Source organism: Pseudophryne corroboree, chromosome 5 (genome assembly GCF_028390025.1).
Source record: "Pseudophryne corroboree isolate aPseCor3 chromosome 5, aPseCor3.hap2, whole genome shotgun sequence".
NCBI lineage: Eukaryota > Metazoa > Chordata > Amphibia > Anura > Myobatrachidae > Pseudophryne > Pseudophryne corroboree.
Window position 1 is genome coordinate 442,336,015 of NC_086448.1, and position 22,294 is coordinate 442,358,308.

The 22,294-nt window shown below is 45.3% G+C and overlaps 1 protein-coding gene across 8 annotated transcripts in view; it reads left to right on the forward strand.

The window, feature by feature from the left end:
- The window catches only part of LOC134927840 (uncharacterized), a 298,227-nt gene that overhangs the window by 142,814 nt on the left and 133,119 nt on the right, over window positions 1-22,294 (forward strand). For all 8 annotated transcript variants that reach the window (XM_063922888.1, XM_063922889.1, XM_063922892.1 and 5 more), the window contains one exon: window positions 113-255. In XM_063922888.1, coding sequence (XP_063778958.1) covers window positions 113-255 — 143 coding nt within the window. The remainder of the gene's footprint in view (window positions 1-112; window positions 256-22,294) is intronic.

Sequence of the window (22,294 nt, forward strand, 5' to 3'; positions counted from 1 at the left end):
TTTAGTAAAATGGGCACACTGTTTTTATATTGCTGGTTTTTCTTTTTAGACATTTCATGTTGCAATATGCCTGCCAGAGTTCATACTAAGCCTGTATTTTATTTTTATTTAGGTTTGGAATATGTTCTTGAATATAAAGTTCGAAAAGGAAACAAAGTTGTACCAAAATATATCTGTGAGCTATGCAAACATGACACAGAGGTGGTTAGTATGGTGCTACATTTGACCGGCTACAAACACAAACATCTTTATCTTGTGAGTATTTATAACTAGAAATATTTTCTTCTGGAAAGTCAATATATGCACAGTCATCACTGATATTTGTTTGTGTGAGTTTACTGGCATAAGTTTCCCTCCCAAGTTAGTGACATGTACACAGTTTCAGTGTTTAGCATGTCAAATGTTCTGAACACTGAAGTATTCGCTAGATCAATGGTTTTCAACTCCAGTTCTCCATTACCATCAACAGGTTAGGTTTGTTGATTTCTTTGATCATGCACTGGTGAGCTATTCTATTTTTCTGAGTCAATAATTATGCACCACAGATCAAAGTCCTCAAAACATGACCTGTTGGAAAAGTTGAGGTCGAATACCACTGAGCTAGATCGTGCAGTCATAGTTCCTTTAAAGCTGGGTACACGCCTATTTGCCACCCCGGCTGATGGATTTAAATGCTCCCGATCAGCAGAGGTGTGTGTATCAAACGTGACCCCTGAGGTGGTGGCAGCAGGTGGGGGTGTAAGCGGCTCCTGTGTGAGGATCGGGAGGTCGGCTGTGGAGCACGAGATGTGACCTTCTGTTCCTGACCATTGTAACGCTCTTGCATCGCCACTTTATGCACACATATACAATCAACGGCTATTTGCCATACACACGCGCGCGCACACAAATATATAGGAGATTTTATATATATATATATATATATATATATATATATATATATTGTGACAAGGATCACAAACACGGAGACTCAGATGAACACTTTCGGTGTTTATTTTGAACAGCAAGTCACCACATAGCAAGTTAAATCCATATGCAGTCGGTATTACAGGCAGTAGCATACAGACACTCAGCATGGCAGACACGTGATGGGCTCCAGTGGTCCCTAGTCTAACCCACACAACCCAGCCTATCACTTGGGTAGCTATTCCACCGTCAAGAGCAAGGTGACTCTGCCCTGGAAACCCTCATATCAGGAAATCCCAGGTGCTGCTGATCACACACCTGGGATTCTGCTACTGCTTCCAAAATCTGGTATATATACATACAAATACAGTGGGGATCGAAAGTTTGGGCACCCCAGGCAAAAAATCATTTTAATGTGCAAAAAGAAGCCAAGGAAAGATGAAAAAAATCTCCAAAAGGCATCAAATTACAGGTTAGACATTCTTACAACATGTCAAAAAAAAGTTTGATTTTATTTCCATCATTTACACTATCAAAAGAGCAGAAAACAAAAAATGGCGTCTGCAAAAGTTTAGGCACCCTGCAGAGTTAATACCTTGTACTGCCCCCTTTGGTCAGCTGAGTGTCATGGATTGTTCTCAATCATCGTCTGAAAAGACCTGGTGATGTCAATCTCAAAGGTTTTAAAAGCCCAGACTCATCTGACCTTGCTCCAACAATCAGCACCATGGGTTCCTCTAAGCAGTTGTGTAGAACACTGAAACTGAGAATAGTTGACGCTCACAAAGCAGGAGAAGGCTATAAGAAGATAGCAAAGCGTTATCAGATGCCCATATCCTCTGTTCGGAATGTAATTAAGAAATGGCAGTCATTAGAAACAGTGGAAGTTAAAGCAAGATCTGGAAGACCAAGAAAAATATCACAGACCAGCTTGCAGGATTGTGAGAAAAGCAAGTCAAAATCCACGTTTGACTGCACAATCCCTCCAGGAAGATCTGGCAGACACAGGAGTTGTGGTACACTATTCCACTATAAAGAGATACTTGTACAAATATGGTCTTCATGGAAGAGTCATCAGAAGAAAACCTCTTCTACGTCCTCACCACAAAAATCAGCGTTTGAAGTTTGCAAATGAACATATAGACCAGCCTGATGCATTTTGGAATAAAGTTCTGTGGACCGATGAGGTTAAAATAGAACTTTTTGGCCGGAATGAGCAAAGGTACGTTTGGAGAAGGAAGGGCACAGAATTTAATGAAAAGAACCTCTGTTCAGCTGTTAAGCATGGGGGTGGATCAATCATGCTTTGGGGTTGTATTGCAGCCAGTGGCACAGGGAACATTTCACGAGTAGAAGGAAAAATGGATTCAATAAGATTCCAGCAAATTTTGGACGCTAACTTGATGCCATCTGTGAAAAAGCTGAAGTTAAAGAGAGGCTGGCTTCTACAAATGGATAATGATCCTAAACACACCTCAAAATCCACGGTGGATTACATCAAGAGGCGTAAACTGAAGGTTTTGCCATGGCCTTCACAATCTCCTGACCTCAACATAATTGAAAATCTATGGATAGACCTTAAAAGAGCAGTGCGTCACAGACAGCCCAGGAATCTCAAAGAACTGGAAGACTTTTGTAAGGAAGAATGGGCGAAGATACCTCAAACAAGAATTGAAAGACTCTTGGCTGGCTACAAAAAGCGTTTACAAGCTGTGATACTTGCCAAAGGGGGCAGTACAAGGTATTAACTCTACAGGGTGCCCAAACTTTTGCAGATGCCATTTTTTGTTTTCTGTTCTTTTGAAAGTGTAAATGATGGAAATAAAATCAAACTTTTTTTGACATGTTATAAGAATGTCTAATCTGTAATTTGATGCCTTTTGGAGATTTTTTCCATCTTTCCTTGGCTTCTTTTTGCACATTAAAATGAATTTTTTCCTGGTGTGCCCAAACGTTCGATCCCCACTGTATGTATATATATGTGTGTGTGTGTGTGTGTGTATATATATATATATATATATATATATATATATATATATATATATATATATATATGTGAGTGTGTGTGTTGATTATCCCTTATCCAAAATGCTTGAGACCAGAGGTATTTTGGATATCGGATTTTTCCGTACTTTGGAATAATTGCATACCATAATGAGAGATCATGGTGATGGGACCTAAGTCTAAGCACAGAATGCATTTATGTTACATATGCACCTTATATACACAGCCTGAAGGTAATTTTAGCCAATATTTTTTATAACTGTGTGCGTTAAACAAAGTGTATCTACAGTCACACAAATCATTTGTTTCATATACAGCTTATACACACAGGCTGAAGGTCATTTAATACAGTATTTTTAATAACTTTGTGTATTAAACAAAGTTTGTGTACGTTGAACCAACAAAAAACAAAGGTTTCACTATCTCACTCAAGTCTATTTCGGAATATTCTGTATTTCGGAATATTTGGATATGGGACACTCAGTGTGTATGTATATATATATGTATATATATATATTTCTCTGACGTCCTAGTGGATGCTGGGTACTTCGTAAGGACCATGGGGAATAGATGGGCTCCGCAGGAGACTGGGCACTCTTAAAAGAAAGATTAGGTACTATACTGGCTCCTCCCTCTATGCCCCTCCTCCAGACCTCAGTTAGAATCTGTGCCCGGCCAGAGCTGGATGCACCTAGTGGGCTCTCCTGAGCTTACTAGAAAAGAAAGTATTTGTTAGGTTTTTTATTTTCAGTGAGATCTGCTGGCAACAGACTCACTGCTACGAGGGACTGAGGGGAGAGAAGCAATCCTACCTGCTTGCAGCTAGCTTGTGCTTCTAAGGCTACTGGACACCATTAGCTCCAGAGGGATCGAACACAGGGCCCGACCTCGATCGTCCGTTCCCGGAGCCGCGCCGCCGTAACCCTTGCAGAGCCAGAAGACTGAAGAACCAGAAGAAAAACGGCGGCTGAAGACTCCGGTCTTCAATAAGGTAGCGCACAGCACTGCAGCTGTGCGCCATTGCTCCCACAGCACACCACACGCTCCGGTCACTGTAGGGTGCAGGGCGCTCTGGGGGGGGGGGGGGGGCGCCGCCGCCCTGGGCTGCAATAAGTATACCTTTTGGCAAAATTGCACATAATACAGTTATAAACTGTATATGTGCCTAATCCCCCGCCATTAACATTATTAAAAAAGCGGGAGAAGCCCGTCGCGGAGGGGGCGGGGCTATCTCCCTCAGCACACCGGCGCGCCATTTTCTCTTCACAGCTCCGCTGGAAGGACGCTCCCCAGGCTCTCCCCTGCAGTATACACTACAAGAAGGGTAAAAAAGAGAGGGGGGGCACATAAATTTAGGCGCAAAAGGTGATATAAGCAGCTATTGGGGAAAGTTCACTCTGTTAGTGTAAATCCCTCTGTTATATAGCGCTCTGGTGTGTGCTGGCATACTCTCTCTCTGTCTCCCCAAAGGACTTTGTGGGGTCCTGTCCTCAGTCAGAGCATTCCCTGTGTGTGTGCGGTGTGTCAGTACGGCTGTGTCGACATGTTTGATGAGGAGGCTTACGTGGAGGCTGAGCAGGAGCCGATAAGTGTGATGTCGCCCCCTGCGGGGCCGACACCAGAGTGGATGGATATGTGGAAGGTATTAACAGACAGTGTCAACTCCTTGCATAAAAGGTTCGATGACGTAACCGCTTTGGGACAGCCGGCTTCTCAGCCCGCGCCTGCCCAGGCGTCTCAGAGGCCATCAGGGGCTCAAAAACGCCCGCTAGCTCAGATGGCAGACGCAGATGTCGACACAGAGTCTGACTCCAGTGTAGACGAGGATGAGACACATCCACAAGTACACAAGTACAGTCCACAAGGGCCATCCGATACATGATTAAGGCAAAGAAAAATGTGTTGCACATTTCTGACATTAACCCGGTTACCACTAAAAAGGGTATTATGTTTGGGGAGAAAAAGCAGCCAGTGACTTTTCCCCCATCTGATGAGTTAAATGAATTGTGTGAAGAAGCGTGGTGTTCCCCAGATAAGAAATTAGTGATTTCTAAGAGGTTACTGATGGCGTACCCTTTCCCGCCAACGGACAGGGTACGTTGGGAAACATCCCCTAGGGTGGACAAAGCGCTCACACCCTTATCAAAAAAGGTGGCACTGCCGTCTCAGGATACGGCCGCCTTAAAGGAGCCTGCAGATAGAAAGCAGGAGGCTATCCTGAAGTCTGTGTATACACACTCAGGTACTATACTGAGACCTGCAATTGCTTCAGCATGGATGTGTAGTGCTGCAGCAGCTTGGTCTGATACCCTGTCAGATAATACCTCGACAGGGATACTATTTTGCTAACCATAGAGCATATAAAAGTCTTATATATGAGGGATGCACAGGGGGACATTTGCCGGCTGGCATCTAGAATTAATGCAATGTCCATTTCTGCCAGGAGAGTATTATGGACTCTGCAGTGGACAGGTGATGCTGATTCTAAAAGGCACATGGAGGTTTTGCCTTATAAGGGTGAGGAATTGTTTGGGGACGGTCTCTCGGACCTCGTATCCACAGCAACAGCTGGGAAGTCGACTTTTTTACCTCAGGTACAGTCCTTTCGGCCTCAGAAAGGCAAGCGGGTCAGAGGCGCATCCTTTCTGCCCAGAGGCAGGGGTAGAGGGAAAAAGCTGCGCCAGACAGCCAGTTCCCAGGAACAAAAATCCTCCCCTGCTTCCACTAAGTCCACCGCATGACGCTGGGGCTCCACAGGTGGAGCCAGGTGCGGTGGTGGCGCGTCTCCGGAACTTCAGCAACCAGTGGGTTCGCTCACAGGTGGATCTCTGGGTTCTACAAGTGGTATCTCAGGGATACAAGCTGGAGGTCGAGGCGACTCCCCCTCGCCGTTACCTCAAATCAGCCTTGCCAGCTGCTCCCAGAGAAAGGGAGGTAGTACTGGCGGCAATTCACAAGCTGTACCTTCAGCAGGTGATAATCAAAGTTCCCCTCCTTCAACAGGGACGGGGTTACTATTACACAATGTTTGTGGTACCGAAACCAGACTGTTCGGTGAGACCCATTCTAAATTTGAAATTCTTGAACACTTATGTAAGGAAGTTCAAGTTCAAAATGGAATCGCTCAGGGCGGTTATTGCAAGCCTGGAAGAGGGATTTTATGGTGTCGCTGGACATCAAGGATGCTTACCTACATGTCCCCATTTACGCACCTCACCAGGAGTACCTCAGGTTTGTGGTACAGGACTGTCATTACCAATTCCAGACGTTGCCGTTTGGTCTGTCCACAGCACCGAGGGTATTTACCAAGGTAATGGCCGAAATGATGATACTCCTTCGAAAGAAGGGAGTTATAATTATCCCATACTTGGACGATCTCCTTATAAAGGCGAGGTCCAAGGAGCAGTTGTTAGTCAGCGTAGCATTATCTCGGAAAGTGCTACAACAGCACGGCTGGATTCTGAATATCCCAAAGTCGCAGCTGATTCCTACGACGCGTCTGCTGTTCTTGGGCATGATTCTGGACACAGAACAGAAGAAGGTGTTTCTCCCGGAGGAGAAGGCCCAGGAATTATCATCTCTGGTCAGGGACCTCCTGAAACCAAAACAGGTGTCGGTGCATCACTGCACGCGAGTCCTGGGAAAGATGGTAGCTTCTTGCGAAGCAATTCCCTTCGGCAGGTTCCATGCAAGGATCTTTCAGTGGGATCTGTTAGACAAGTGGTCCGGATCGCATCTTCAGATGCATCGGTTGATCACCCTGTCCCCGAGGGCCAGGGTGTGTCTGCTGTGGTGGCTGCAGAGTGCTCATCTTCTCGAGGGCCGCAGATTCGGCATACAGGACTGGGTCCTGGTGACCACGGATGCAAGCCTCCGAGGTTGGGGGGCAGTCACTCAGGGAAGAAACTTCCAAGGACAGTGGTCGAGTCAGGAGACTTCTCTACACATAAATATTCTGGAACTAAGGGCCATTTACAATGCCCTGAGTCAATCAGAACCCCTGCTTCAAAACCAACCGGTGCTGATTCAGTCAGACAACATCACGGCGGTCGCCCATGTAAACAGACAGGGCGGCACAAGAAGCAGGATGGCAATGGCAGAAGCCACAAGGATTCTTCGATGGGCGGAGAATCACGTGCTAGCACTGTCAGCAGTGTTCATTCCGGGAGTGGACAACTGGGAAGCAGACTTCCTCAGCAGGCACGACCTCCACCCGGGAGAGTGGGGACTTCATCCAGAAGTCTTCAAGCTGATTGTAAATCGTTGGGAAAGGCCACAGGTGGACATGATGGCGTCCCGCCTCAACAAAAAGCTAAAAAGATATTGCGCCAGGTCAAGGGGACCCTCAGGCGATAGCTGTGGACGCTCTAGTGACACCGTGGGTGTACCAGTCGGTTTGTGTGTTCCCTCCTCTTCCTCTCATACCTAAGGTACTGAGGATAATAAGAAAGCGAGGAGTAAGAACTATACTCATTGTTCCGGACTGGCCAAGAAGAACTTGGTACCCAGAACTACAAGAAATGATCTCAGAGGACCCATGGCCTCTGCCGCTCCGACAGGACCTGCTACAGCAGGGGCCCTGTCTGTTCCAACACTTACCGCGGCTGCGTTTGACGGCACGGCGGTTGAACGCCGGATCCTAATGGAAAAGGGCATTCCAGATGAAGTCATTCCTACGCTGATAAAAGCTAGGAAGGATGTGACAGCAAAACATTATCACCGCATATGGCGAAAATATGTTGCTTGGTGTGAGGCCAGGAAGGCCCCAACAGAGGAATTTCAGCTGGGTCGATTTCTGCACTTCCTACAGTCAGGAGTGACTATGGGCCTAAAATTGGGATCCAAGTCCAGATTTCGGCCCTGTCTATTTTCTTTCAAAAAGAACTGGCTTCACTGCCTGAAGTTCAGACGTTTGTTAAGGGAGTGCTGCATATTCAGCCCCCTTTTGTGCCTCCAGTGGCACCTTGGGATCTCAACGTTGTGTTGGATTTCCTAAAATCACATTGGTTTGAGCCACTTAAGACCGTGGAGCTAAAATATCTCACGTGGAAGGTGGTCATGCTGTTGGCCTTAGCTTCGGCCAGGCGTGTGTCAGAATTGGCGGCTTTGTCGTGTAAAAGCCCATATCTGATTTTACATATGGACAGGGCAGAATTGAGGACTCGTCCCCAATTTCTTCCTAAGGTGGTATCAGCGTTTCATTTGAACCAACCTATTGTTGTGCCTGCGGCTACTCGGGACTTGGAGGATTCCAATTTGCTGGACGTAGTCCGGGCCCTGAAAATCTGTTTCCAGGACGGCTAGAGTCAGAAAAACTGGCTCGCTATTTATCCTGCATGCACCCAACAAGCTGGGTGCTCCTGCTTCAAAGCAGACTATTGCTCGCTGGATCTGTAGCACGATTCAGCTTGCACATTCTGCGGCTGGACTGCCGCATCCTAAATCAGTAAAAGCCCATTCCACGAGGAAGGTGGGCTCTTCTTGGGCGGCTGCCCGAGGGGTCTTGGCTTTACAACTTTGCCGAGCTGCTACTTGGTCGGGTTCAAACACGTTTGCAAAATTCTACAAGTTTGATACCCTGGCTGAGGAGGACCTTGAGTTTGCTCATTCGGTGCTGCAGAGTCGTCCGCACTCTCCCGCCCGTTTGGGAGATTTGGTATAATCCCCATGGTCCTTACGGAGTACCCAGCATCCACTAGGACGTCAGAGAAAATAAGAATTTACTCACCGGTAATTCTATTTCTCGTAGTCCGTAGTGGATGCTGGGAGCCCGTCCCAAGTGCGGACTCTCTGCAATACATGTATATAGTTATTGCTTAACTAAAGGGTTATTGTTATGAGCCATCCGTTGAATGAGGCTCAGTTATTGTTCATACTGTTCACTGGGTATAGTTATCACAAGTTGTACGGTGTGATTGGTGTGGCTGGTATGAGTCTTACCCTGGATTCCAAATCCTTTCCTAGTAATGTCAGCTCTTCCGGGCACAGTTTCCCTAACTGAGGTCTGGAGGAGGGGCATAGAGGGAGGAGCCAATGAACACCAGATATAGTACCTAATCTTTTTTTTTAAGAGTGCCCAGTCTCCTGCGGAGCCCGTCTATTCCCCATGGTCCTTACGGAGTACCCAGCATCCACTACGGACTACGAGAAACAGAATTACCGGTGAGTAGTTTCATATATATATATATATATATATATATATATATATATATATATATATATATATATATATATATATATATATATATTATGCGCAGTACTGTGCAAAAGTTTTTGCTAGGTGTGGGAAAAATGGTACAAAGTAAGAATACTTAAAAAAAAAAATATAGAAGTGTAACTAGAAGCAATTTTGATCGTGCTCTAGATGGTATGACTAATCTGAATAGTGCTCACACATTAATATAAACCAACATGTGTTATGTATATGAGGATAATTCCCACTGTATTTATTGTGGTGTTGGTGCTCTCCTGGGTTTAAAAGAAATACTGAATAAACAGAGTCTCCCTTTGCAAGAAAGAGCAGATTGGGAGAGAAAAGAAGTAAACCTCTTTTTGGGGGGCACTCCTGTTGTAATTAATAAGTTATATTTTAATTAGATTAATTTAAGATAAAATCAGTACACACACAACAATCCAATATCACAAAACAGATGAAAAATTCTTTACTGTAGCTTTGACTAAGCCCCAATGGGTGAAAAGCACATCAGGCTTCCGGTGATTCGTGGTGCGTGCACGATCACCGGTCTAGGATACCACAGGGGAGAACTATACTGATCATTGCCAGCATAACAAGCTACCATAGGAGCACAGGTATCCCTTTATCCTCATCCACGTTATCTCATCTGTCCCATTCTTGACTCCCCCCTGAGATCTACAGTGCATAGGAGAATTGATGCTTTTCAGAACCTTAGGATAAAAATATTAAGGTGCATTAAACTAATATAAGGTTCTTTTTCATATATTTACTAATATTTTCACCCAGACTAACATACAATTGTTATAAATGGTAATCAGTCTTTATTTCTTTTGCTTCCGAATTAAACCATTATTTATGACTACCAAATAACACAATATAACAAGAGGCCATTGCTGCAATGGGTATGGGTCGTTGGGTCGACATTCATTAGGTCGACAACTATTGGTCGACATGCACTAGTACATGTCGACAACTTTAGGTCGACATGTACTAGGTTAACAGGTCAAAAGGTCGACGTGGTTTAAAAAAAAACCTTTATTGATGGTGTTTTCTTCGTAAAGTGACGATAAACCCCAATTAGTGCACTGTGTCCCCCCTCGCATGTTTCGCTTCGCTCACCATGCTACGGGCAAGGTGCCTCGCTTCGCTACCTATGCGCTCAGTACAGGTTACCGTTCCCAATTGTAGTCCACGTGGATTGTGAAGTATGAAAAAGTCCAAAAATGTAAGAAAATACATTTGAAAAACTCATGTCGACCTAATGCATGTAGTGGTTCACCTAACGACTGTCTACCTAATGACTGTATCCCGCTGTAATATAACAGTAAATATTTTTTCTCTGACGTCCTAGTGGATGCTGGGAACTCCGTAAGGACCATGGGGAATAGACTGGCTCCGCAGGAGACTGGGCACTCTAAAAGAAAGATTAGGTACTATCTGGTGTGCACTGGCTCCTCCCTCTATGCCCCTCCTCCAGACCTTAGTTAGAATCTGTGCCCGGCCAGAGCTGGGTGCTCCTAGTGGGCTCTCCTGAGCTTGCTAGAAAAGAAAGTATTTAGGTTTTTTATTTTCAGTGAGATCTGCTGGCAACAGACTCACTGCTACGTGGGACTGAGGGGAGAGAAGCAAACCTACCTGCTTGCAGCTAGCTTGTGCTTCTTAGGCTACTGGACACCATTAGCTCCAGAGGGTTCGAACACGGGGCCTGACCTCCATCGTCCGTTCCCGGAGCCGTGCCGCCGTCCCCCTTGCAGAGCCAGAAGACAGAAGAGAAGCGATGAAATCGACGGCTGAAGACTCCTGTCTTCATTAAGGTAGCGCACAGCACCGCAGCTGTGCGCCATTGCTCCCACAGCACACCACACACTCCGGTCACTGTAGGGTGCAGGGAGCTGGGGGGGGGGGGGGGGGGGGGGGGCGCGCCATGGGCAGCAATTATTATACCTTTTGGCATAAAAATACACATAATACAGTCTCAAAACTGTATGTGTAAAAAACCCCGCCATTAAAGTACATAAAACGCGGGACAGAAGCCCGCCGCTGAGGGGGCGGGGCCTTCTTCCTCAGCACACCAGCGCCATTTTCCCTTCACAGCTCCGCTGGAAGCAGCTCCCCAGGCTCTCCCCTGCAGTATCCTGATACAAGAAGGGTAAAAAAGAGAGGGGGGTCACATGAATTTAGGCGCAAATAATATATTTAAGCAGCTATTGGGTAAATCACTTTTTGTAGTGTGAATCCCTGTGTTATATAGCGCTGTGGTGTGTGCTGGCATACTCTCTCTGTCTCCCCAAAGGACTTTGTGGGGTCCTGTCCTCAGTCTGAGCATTCCCTGTGTGTGTGCGGTGTGTCGGTACGGCTGTGTCGACATGTTTGATGAGGAGGGTTACGTGGAGGCGGAGCAGGGGCAGATAAGTGTGGTGTCGCCCCCGACGGGGCCAACACCTGATTGGATGGATATGTGGAAGGTCTTAACCGACAGTGTCAACTCCTTACATAAAAGGTTCGATGACGCAGCAGTCTTGGGACAGCCGGGCTCTCAGCCCGCGCCTGCCCAGGCGACTCAGAAGCCATCAGGGGCTCAAACGCCCGCTAGTTCAGATGGCAGACACAGATGTCGACACGGAGTCTGACTCCAGTGTAGATGAGGATGAGACAAATGTACAGTCTACAAAGGCCATCCGATGCATGATTACTGCAATGAAAGATGTATTGCACATATCTGACGTTAACCCGGTTACCACCAAGAGGGGTATTATGTTTGAGGAGAAAAAGCAGCCAGTGACTTTTCCCCCATCTGATGAATTAAATGAATTGTGTGAAGAAGCGTGGAGTTCCCCTGATAAGAAACTAGTGATTTCTAAGAGGTTACTGATGGCGTACCCTTTCCCGCCAACGGATAGGTTACGTTGGGAAACATCCCCAAGGGTGGACAAGGCGCTCACACGCTTATCTAAAAGGGTGGCACTGCCGTCTCAGGATACGGCTGCCCTAAAGGAGCCTGCGGATAGAAAGCAGGAAGCTATCCTGAAGTCTGTGTATACACACTCTGGTACTCTACTGAGACCTGCTATTGCTTCAGCCTGGATGTGTAGTGCGGCAGCAGCATGGACTGATACCCTGTCAGACAACATTGATTCCCTCGACAGGGATACTATTTTGCTAACCATAGAGCATATAAAAGACGTTGTCTTATATATGCGGGATGCCCAGAGGGACATTTGCCTGCTGGCATCTAGAATTAATGCAATGTCCATTTCTGCCAGGAGAGTATTATGGATTCTAAAAAACACATGGAGGTTTTGCCTTATAAGGGTGAGGAATTGTTTGGGGACGGTCTCTCGGACCTCGTATCCACAGCAACAGCTGGGAAGTCGACTTTTTTACCTCAGGTTCCCTCACAGCCTAAGAAAGCACCGTACTATCAAATGCAGTCCTTTCGGCCTCAGAAAGGCAAGCGGGTCAGAGGCGCATCCTTTCTGCCCAGAGGCAAGGGTAGAGGAAAGAAGCTGCACCAGACAGCTAGTTCCCAGGAACAAAAATCCTCCCCTGCTTCCACTAAGTCCACCGCATGACGTTGGGGCTCCACAGGCGGAGCCAGGTGCGGTGGGGGTGCGTCTCCGAAACTTCAGCAACCAGTGGGTTCGCTCACAGGTGGATCTCTGGGCTGTACAAATTGTATCTCAGGGGTACAAGCTGGAGTTCGAGGCGACTCCCCCTCGCCGTTATCTCAAATCAGCCTTGCCAGCTGCTCCCAGGGAAAGGGAGGTAGTACTGGCGGCAATTCACAAGCTGTACCTCCAGCAGTGATAATCAAGGTCCCCCTCCTCCAACAGGGAAGGGGTTACTATTCCACAATGTTTGTGGTACCGAAACCAGATGGTTCGGTGAGACCCATTCTAAATTTAAAATCCTTGAACACTTATATAAAGAAGTTCAAGTTCAAAATGGAATCGCTCAGGGCGGTTATTGCAAGCCTGGAAGAGGGGGATTTTATGGTGTTGCTGGACATCAAGGATGCTTACTTGCATGTCCCCATTTACCCACCTCACCAGGAGTACCTCAGGTTTGTGGTACAGGACTGTCATTACCAATTCCAGACGTTGCCGTTTGGTCTCTCCACGGCACCGAGAATATTTACCAAGGTAATGGCCGAAATGATGATACTCCTTCGGAAGAAGGGAGTTATAATTATCCCGTACTTGGACGATCTCCTTATAAAGGCGAAGTCCAGAGAGCAGTTGTTGGTCAGCGTAGCACTCTCTCAGGAAGTGTTGCAACAGCACAGCTGGATTCTGAATATCCCAAAGTTGCAGCTGATTCCTACGACGCGTCTGCCTTTCCTGGGCATGATTCTGGACACAGAACAGAAGAAGGTGTTTCTCCCGGTGGAGAAGGTCCAGGAATTGTCATCTCTGGTCAGGGACCTCCTGAAACCAAAACAGGTGTCGGTGCATCACTGCACGCGAGTCCTGGGAAAGATGGTGGCTACTTACGAAGCAATTCCCTTCGGCAGGTTCCATGCAAGGAATTTTCAGTGGGATCTGTTGGACAAATGGTCCGGATCGCATCTTCAGATGCATCGGTTGATCACCCTGTCCCCGAGGGCCAGGGTGTCTCTGCTGTGGTGGCTGCACAGTGCTCATCTTCTCGAGGGCCGCAGGTTCGGCATACAGGACTGGGTCCTGGTGACCACGGATGCAAGCCTCCGAGGATGGGGGGCAGTCACTCAGGGAAGAAACTTCCAAGGGCAGTGGTCAAGTCTGGAGACTTCACTACACATAAATACACTGGAACTAAGGGCCATTTACAACGCCCTGAGTCAAGCAGAGCCCCTGCTTCAAAACCAACCAGTGCTGATTCAGTCAGACAACATCACAGCGGTCGCCCATGTAAACCACCAGGGCGGCACAAGAAGCAGGATGGCAATGGCAGAAGCCACAAGGATTCTTCGATGGGCGGAGAATCACGTGCTAGCACTGTCAGCAGTGTTCATTCCGGGAGTGGACAACTGGGAAGCAGACTTCCTCAGCAGACACGACCTCCACCCGGGAGAGTGGGGACTTCATCAAGAAGTCTTCACACAGATTGTAAATCGTTGCGAACTGCCACAGGTGGACATGATGGCGTCCCGCCTCAACAAAAAGCTAAAAAGATATTGCGCCAGGTCAAGGGACCCTCAGGCGATAGCTGTGGACGCACTTGTGACACCGTGGGTGTACCAGTCGGTTTATGTGTTCCCTCCTCTTCCTCTCATACCCAAGGTACTGAGGATAATAAGAAAGAGAGGAGTAAGAACTATACTCATCGTTCCGGATTGACCAAGAAGAACTTGGTACCCGGAACTACAAGAAATGATCTCAGAGGACCCATGGCCTCTGCCTGTCAGGCAGGTCCTGTTACAGCAGGGTCCCTGTCTGTTCCAACACTTACCGCGGCTGCGTTTGACGGCATGGCGGTTGAACGCCGGATCCTAGCGGAAAAGGGCATTCCAGATGAAGTCATTCCTACGCTGATAAAAGCTAGGAAGAATGTGACAGCAAAGCATTATCACCGCATATGGCGGAAATATGTTGCTTGGTGTGAGGCCAGGAAGGCCTCAACAGAGGAATTCCAGCTGGGTCGATTTCTGCACTTCCTACAGTCAGGGGTGACTGGGCCTAAAATTGGGGTCCATAAAGGTCCAGATTTCGGCCCTATCTATTTTCTTTCAAAAAGAACTGGCTTCACTGCCTGAAGTTCAGACGTTTGTTAAGGGAGTACTGCATATTCAGCCCCCTTTTGTGCCTCCAGTGGCACCTTGGGATCTTAACGTTGTGTTGGATTTCCTGAAATCCCACTGGTTTGAGCCACTTAAGACCGTGGAGCTAAAGTATCTCACGTGGAAGGTGGTCATGCTGTTGGCCTTGGCTTCAGCTAGGCGTGTGTCAGAATTGGCGGCTTTGTCATGTAAAAGCCCATATCTGATCTTCCATATGGACAGGGCAGAATTGAGGACTCGTCCCCAGTTTCTCCCAAAGGTGGTATCAGCATTTCATTTGAACCAACCTATTGTGGTGCCTGCGGCTACTCGGGACTTGGAGGATTTCAAGTTGCTGGACGTAGTCCGGTCTTTGAAAATTTATGTTTCCAGGACGGCTGGAGACTATTGCTCGCTGGATCTGTAGCACGATTCAGCTGGCTCACTCTGCGGCTGGATTGCCGCATCCAAAATCAGTAAAAGCCCATTCCACAAGGAAGGTGCGCTCTTCTTGGGCGGCTGCCCGAGGGGTCTCGGCTTTACAGCTTTGCCGAGCTGCTACTTGGTCGGGTTCAAAACACGTTGGCTAAGTTCTACAAGTTTGATACCCTGGCTGAGGAGGACCTTGAGTTTGCTCATGCGGTGCTGCAGAGTCATCCGCACTCTCCTGCCCGTTTGGGAGCTTTGGTATAATCCCCATGGTCCTTACGGAGTTCCCAGCATCCACTAGGACGTCAGAGAAAATAAGAATTTACTCACCGGTAATTCTATTTCTCGTAGTCCGTAGTGGATGCTGGGCGCCCGTCCCAAGTGCGGACTCTCTGCAATACATGTATATAGTTATTGCTTAACTAAAGGGTTATTGTATGAGCCATCTGTTGAGAGAGGCTCCGTTATTGTTCATACTGTTAACTGGGTATGGTTATCACGAGTTGTACGGTGTGATTGGTGTGGCTGGTATGAGTCTTACCCTGGATTCCAAATCCTTTCCTAGTAATGTCAGCTCTTCCGGGCACAGTTTCCTTAACTGAGGTCTGGAGGAGGGGCATAGAGGGAGGAGCCAGTGCACACCATATATAGTACCTAATCTTTCTTTTAAGAGTGCCCAGTCTCCTGCGGAGCCCGTCTATACCCCATGGTCCTTACGGAGTACCCAGCATCCACTACGGACTACGAGAAATAGAATTACCGGTGAGTAAATTCTTATTTTTTGTCTATCCTGCTTAAGAGCCTTCTTTTTCGCATCACTAGTATAGGATTATATCCCCTACTTATAAACTTCTGCTCCATAATATCCATCTGTGCTATCACAATTTCTCTATATAATTGACTCTCATCACTCTCAAAAATTGAGCGTACGGGAGTCCCATGGGATGGGCACTCAGCATTTGCAACAAATTATTTCTGTCTGTCTGTTTGCTATATAACGTAATAACTATCTGTTGATTGCAAATTTTAATCTGAACATCCAGGAAATTAACAATTTCTTTGCTGATGGAATAGGTAAATTTTACTGGATGGTCACTGACATTGTTTGAATCAATGACTGACCTAAACCTCTCCCTACTGCTTTGCCACAATGTAAGCAAGTCATCAATAAATCGTGTGTAATAAATTATTTGTCTAACAATTGCTTAATCAGAAAAAAATATATCCTGCTCTACCGCAAACATAAATGTTATTGTACGATGGGGCCACACTGGACCCCATCGCACAGCCAACACGCTGCAGGAAAAAACGGTTATCGGACAGAAAAAAAGTTATTTGTCGAATTCAATAGCTCAAGACATAATTCAACATTTGGGCCAGCATATTTAGTATGATCCGTTACAAACTCTGTAACAGCCAAAAGTCCCATATCATGAGGTGTGACCGTATAGAGTGAGGTCATATCTACACTGCATAACCAAAAGCTCACTACCATCCAATGTAATCTCCTGTAGTTTATTAAGAAGTACAGTGTGCATGCTTAAGAATATTAACAAGCTTCTGTTTAAATAAAGCTGTGGGATCCTGGAATAGTGGTCAATACGTAACAGTATCACTCAGATGTCGCTGAATTTCTCTTATATATTCTATTTTATCCTGGATGACGAGGGTGCCACCCTTGTCGTCTGCCAGACTAAATACAAGGGAATCGTTATCAGCCAATTTGCACAAAGGCATGATGTTCCCCTTTGTTAAAATTAGGGCGTCCTACTTGAGATGTATCAAGTGTCCTTGACTTCTACCTCGAGCATTCCCATGAAGGTTTTAATAGTGGTGTTAAATGATTGAGGCTCAAAAGTTGATCTAGGTTGTATCTTGGCTAACGCTTGTGAGAGCACATATTTGCTTGGAACAAGCTCTATCATACTCGGGGTTTTTGCAAAGTCTTCCTTAAGTTTTAACTCTCTGTGCAATCGAAATTTGTCAATCTGCCATTGAAACGGATTAATTGAAGTAGTGGGGACGTATGAGAGACCTTTAGATAAAATAGATCTCTAAAGCAGATAATTCATATGTAGATAAATTAATAACTACGTTTTGGTCTGTTTGGGTGGCCTGCCGCCACGTCCCTTTCCTTTTGCATTGCTGCCCCCTCCTCATGTATTTTCTGTGCCTCCTCCTGTTATCTTGGCCCTTGTAGTGACCCCTAAAGGGCGTTCACGGTCACCCAAGGGATGTGCAGGTTCAGTATCACTGGCAGATGATTCATATGATGAGTCCGTGCCACGAGTATTCCTATGTTTGTGGCAAGAGAATGGAGGACGGCTTTTATGTGTCCATCTATGCACACTGTGATTCTCGTAATTCAAATCCAGTGCAGCCCTTTTGTCCTTCTTAAACTTGACCAATTCTTTTTTTATACAGTTGTAGCTATGAATCCAATTTCACCACCCACTCAGTGTTGGCATCACTGACTTTATCAAGCTTATGGGTCGCTTCAAATAATGTTATCTTATGTTTCATATTGGTCATTTCTTTAGTGGACTGTTCTATGAGCAATAAAATTAAATTCATTGAACATTTGTTTAAAATCGCGATCCACTTCTTGCAGAAGGCTGTGTTGTTACGTCCAATTGTAGGGCAATTTTGAACTCTCAATCCCCTTGGGATCTTCTTAGCTCTATGATATTCACTCAGAGAAACACAGTGGTAATAGAAATCCTATCTCCTTCTTCATTCTCAACCAATTACGGTACACATCTTTCATAGTAGTCTCATCTAATTGATCAGTAAGGTTCTCTTTATACAGTATTTCATCAGCTTTGGTTTCAGAGTAACTAAATAAATCTCCAATGGGGTAACTCATATGCGTGTAGCCACTAGCTGTATTAGATACTTTATTATGTGCCATTATAAATCACAACATGAACGTACTGTCTCTTTAAAACGTAAATGTACTAGCAGCAATCACAGCAACCAAATTTCCAACTGGCATCATAGATGAATCTCTCCTCCACTCCTATTCACAGATTGCATATGTACTTGGTTAAAAATATACATGTGCAAAACCGTGGAACATTTTTTAAAAATGAGCAGTTCGCTTGATGGCAATATCAATATTAATCCAGGGAGCCTTGACTAAATCGGAACCATGCACATGCTTACAGCATAGTAACCATATACAGTTATGCAAAAGGTCCGGCTCTCCTCCTTATATCTACAAATGATCGGGTGCCCCCACAATAAGTAACATACATACAAGATCCGTTGGTGTGGCACTCCTGATACTGAAAGACGACTCTTACAGCAGCATGTAATCAGCAACGTGTCAGTGCTTAGTTTATTTCACTGACGACAGGCTAAACAAAGTACAAAAATATGCTTAACTTATAAGCATACCACCATGTGAACGCCGTTCCCGGAAGCGGGGCTGTGCACCCGGCCGGCGGCGCGATGTTAGTGACGTCACTAGCTGTGTCCACTTACATCTTTGCTATATCTCGCCATGTATGGCACAGTTTTGCATACCATAGACTTAAGAGATTTAGCCATGCCTTGTTATTTTTCTTAATTTGCTTCTTTAATATGTTACTTTATACATAGTCTTTTATGGCAAACAAAAAATTTAAAATTCATGCCTCGCTACTCGTGAGAAGCAGCTTAGCCGTGTTTTGCATGTTGTGCCAAATTGAGAAAAATAGCAAAGATGAAAGTGGACACGTGTGTGTGTGTGTGTGTGTGTGTGTGTGTGTGTGTGTGTGTGTGTATACACACACACACACACACACACACACACACACACACACACACACACACACACACACACACACACGTTGAGTATCCCATATCCAAATATTCCGAAAACTGACTTTTTTGAGTGAGATAGTAAAACCTTTGTTTTTTGATGGCTCAATGTACACAAACTTTGTTTAATACACAGTTATTAATAATATTGTATTAAATGACCTTCAGGCTGTGTGTATAAGGTGTATATGAAACATAATTTAATTGTGTGAATGTACACACACTTTGTTTAATACACAAAGTTATAAAAAATATTGGCTAAAATTACCTTCAGGCTGTGTGTATAAGGTGTATATGTAACATAAATGCATTCTGTGCTTTGATTTAGGTCCCATCACCATGATATGTCATTATGGTATGCAATTATTCCAAAATACGGAAAAATCCCATATCCAAAATACTTCTGGTCCCAAGCATTTTGGATAAGGGATACTCAACCTGTATGTATGTATGTATGTATATGTGGTGTATATATGTGTGTGTCTGTGTTATATGTGTGTGTGTGTATGTATATATATATATATATATATATATATATATATATATATATATATATATATATATATATATATATATATATACATACATACATATATATAAAAAGCAGGTAGGTCCGGCTCTCCCATTAAAATTACAAAAGCACTGGGTGCCCTCACATGGAATGAATACATACAGCGGGTTGGTGCGGCACTCCTAGCGACTGTCACAAATAGGCAAAAGGGTCCTCGGTGTGGACAACGTTTCAAAGCAATTTAATATAGCTTTTTCGTCAGGTCATATACCAGGTATATGACCTGACGCTAGGAGTGCCGCACCAACCCGCTGTATGTGTATATATATATATATATATATATGTATGTATGTATGTATGTATGTATATATATATATATGTATATATATGTATATGTATATATATATATATATATATATATATATATGTATGTATATATATATATATATATATATATATATATGTGTATATATATATATATATATATATATATATATATATATATATATATGTATATATATATATATAATAGCGTGGATGTGTGGCGGCACTCAGACAGACTCTTCAAAGTGAATAATCAGGTCATTTATTAGACCAATGCAACCGACATGTTTTGGGGCGAATCCCCGTCCTCAGGGTCAAGCAGCAACACTTGCTGTTTGACCCTGAGGACGGGGATTCGCCCCGAAACATGTCAGTTGCATTGGTCTAATAAATGACCTGATTATTCACTTTGAAGAGTCTGTCTGAGTGCCGCCACACATCCACGCTATATATTGTGACCCAGAGTCACTTGGAGGGCACCGCAGCATTTATGTTTAAGGCGTACAGGAGTGCCGGGCCATCTACAGCTTGTATGTATGTATATATATATATGTATATATATGTATGTGTGTATATATATATATATATATATATATATATATATATATATATATATATATATATATATATATATATATATATATATTCTCTGACGTCCTAGTGGATGCTGGGGACTCCGAAAGGACCATGGTGAATAGCGGCTCCGCAGGAGACTGGGAAGCTTTAGGACTACCTGGTGTGCACTGGCTCCTCCCCCTATGACCCTCCTCCAAGCCTCAGTTAGATTTTTGTGCCCGAACGAGAAGGGTGCTCACTAGGTGACTCTCCTGAGCTGCTTAGTAAAAAAGTTTAAGTATAGGTTTTTTATTTTCAGTGAATCCTGCTGGCAACAGGTTCACTGCACCGAGGGACTAAGGGGAGAAGAAGCGAACTCACCTGCGTGCAGAGTGGATTGGGCTTCTTAGGCTACTGGACATTAGCTCCAGAGGGACGATCACAGGCCCAGCCATGGATGGGTCCCAGAGCCGCGCCGCCGGCCCCCTTACAGAGCTAGAAGACTGAAGAGGTCCGGGAAATCGGCGGCAGAAGACGTCCTGTCTTCAATAAGGTAGCGCACAGCACCGCAGCTGTGCGCCATTGCTCTCAGCACACTTCACACTCCGGTCACTGAGGGTGCAGGGCGCTGGGGGGGGGGCGCCCTGAGACGCAATAAAAACACCTTATATGGCAAAAAAATACATCACATATAGCTCCTGGGCTATATGGATGTATTTAACCCCTGCCAATTTTTCCTTAAAGCGGGAGAAAGGCTCCGCCCCCTTCTCGGCGGCCTATCTCCTCAGCACACTGGCGCCATTTTTCCTCACAGCTCCGTTGGAGGGAAGCTCCCTGACTCTCCCCTGCAGTCCTGCACTACAGAAACAGGGTAAAACAAGAGAGGGGGGGCACTAATTTGGCAGATAAATCTATACAGCAGCTATATAAGGGAAAAACACTTATATAAGGTTATCCCTGTATATGTATGTATATATATATATATATATATATATATATATATATATATAGCGCTCTGGTGTGTGCTGGCAAACTCTCCCTCTGTCTCCCCAAAGGGCTAGTGGGGTCCTGTCCTCTATCAGAGCATTCCCTGTGTGTGTGCTGTGTGTCGGTACGTTGTGTCGACATGTATGAGGAGGAAAATGGTATGGAGGCGGAGCAATTGCCTGTAATAGTGATGTCACCCCCTAGGGAGTCGACACCTGACTGGATGGTCTTATGGAAGGAATTACGTGATAGTGTCAGCACTTTACAAAAGACTGTTGACGACATGAGACAGCCGGCAAATCAGTTATTACCTGTACAGGCGTCTCAAACACCGTCAGGGGCTCTAAAGCGCCCGTTACCTCAGATGGTCGACACAGACCCAGACACGGACACTGACTCCAGTGTCGACGGTGAGGAAACAAACGTATTTTCCAGTAGGGCCACACGTTACATGATCACGGCAATGAAGGAGGTTTTGAACATTTCTGATACTACAAGTACCACAAAAAAGGGTATTATGTGGGGTGTGAAAAAACTACCCGTAGTTTTTCCTGAATCAGATGAATTAAATGAGGTGTGTGATGAAGCGTGGGTTTCCCCCGATAACAACTGATAATTTCTAAAAAATTATTGGCATTATACCCTTTCCCGCCAGAGGTTAGGGCGCGTTGGGAAACACCCCCTAGGGTAGATAAGGCGCTCACACGCTTATCAAAACAAGTGGCGTTACCGTCTCCTGATACGGCCGCCCTCAAGGAACCAGCTGATAGGAAGCTGGAAAATATCCTAAAAAGTATATACACACATACTGGTATTATACTGCGACCAGCAATCGCCTCAG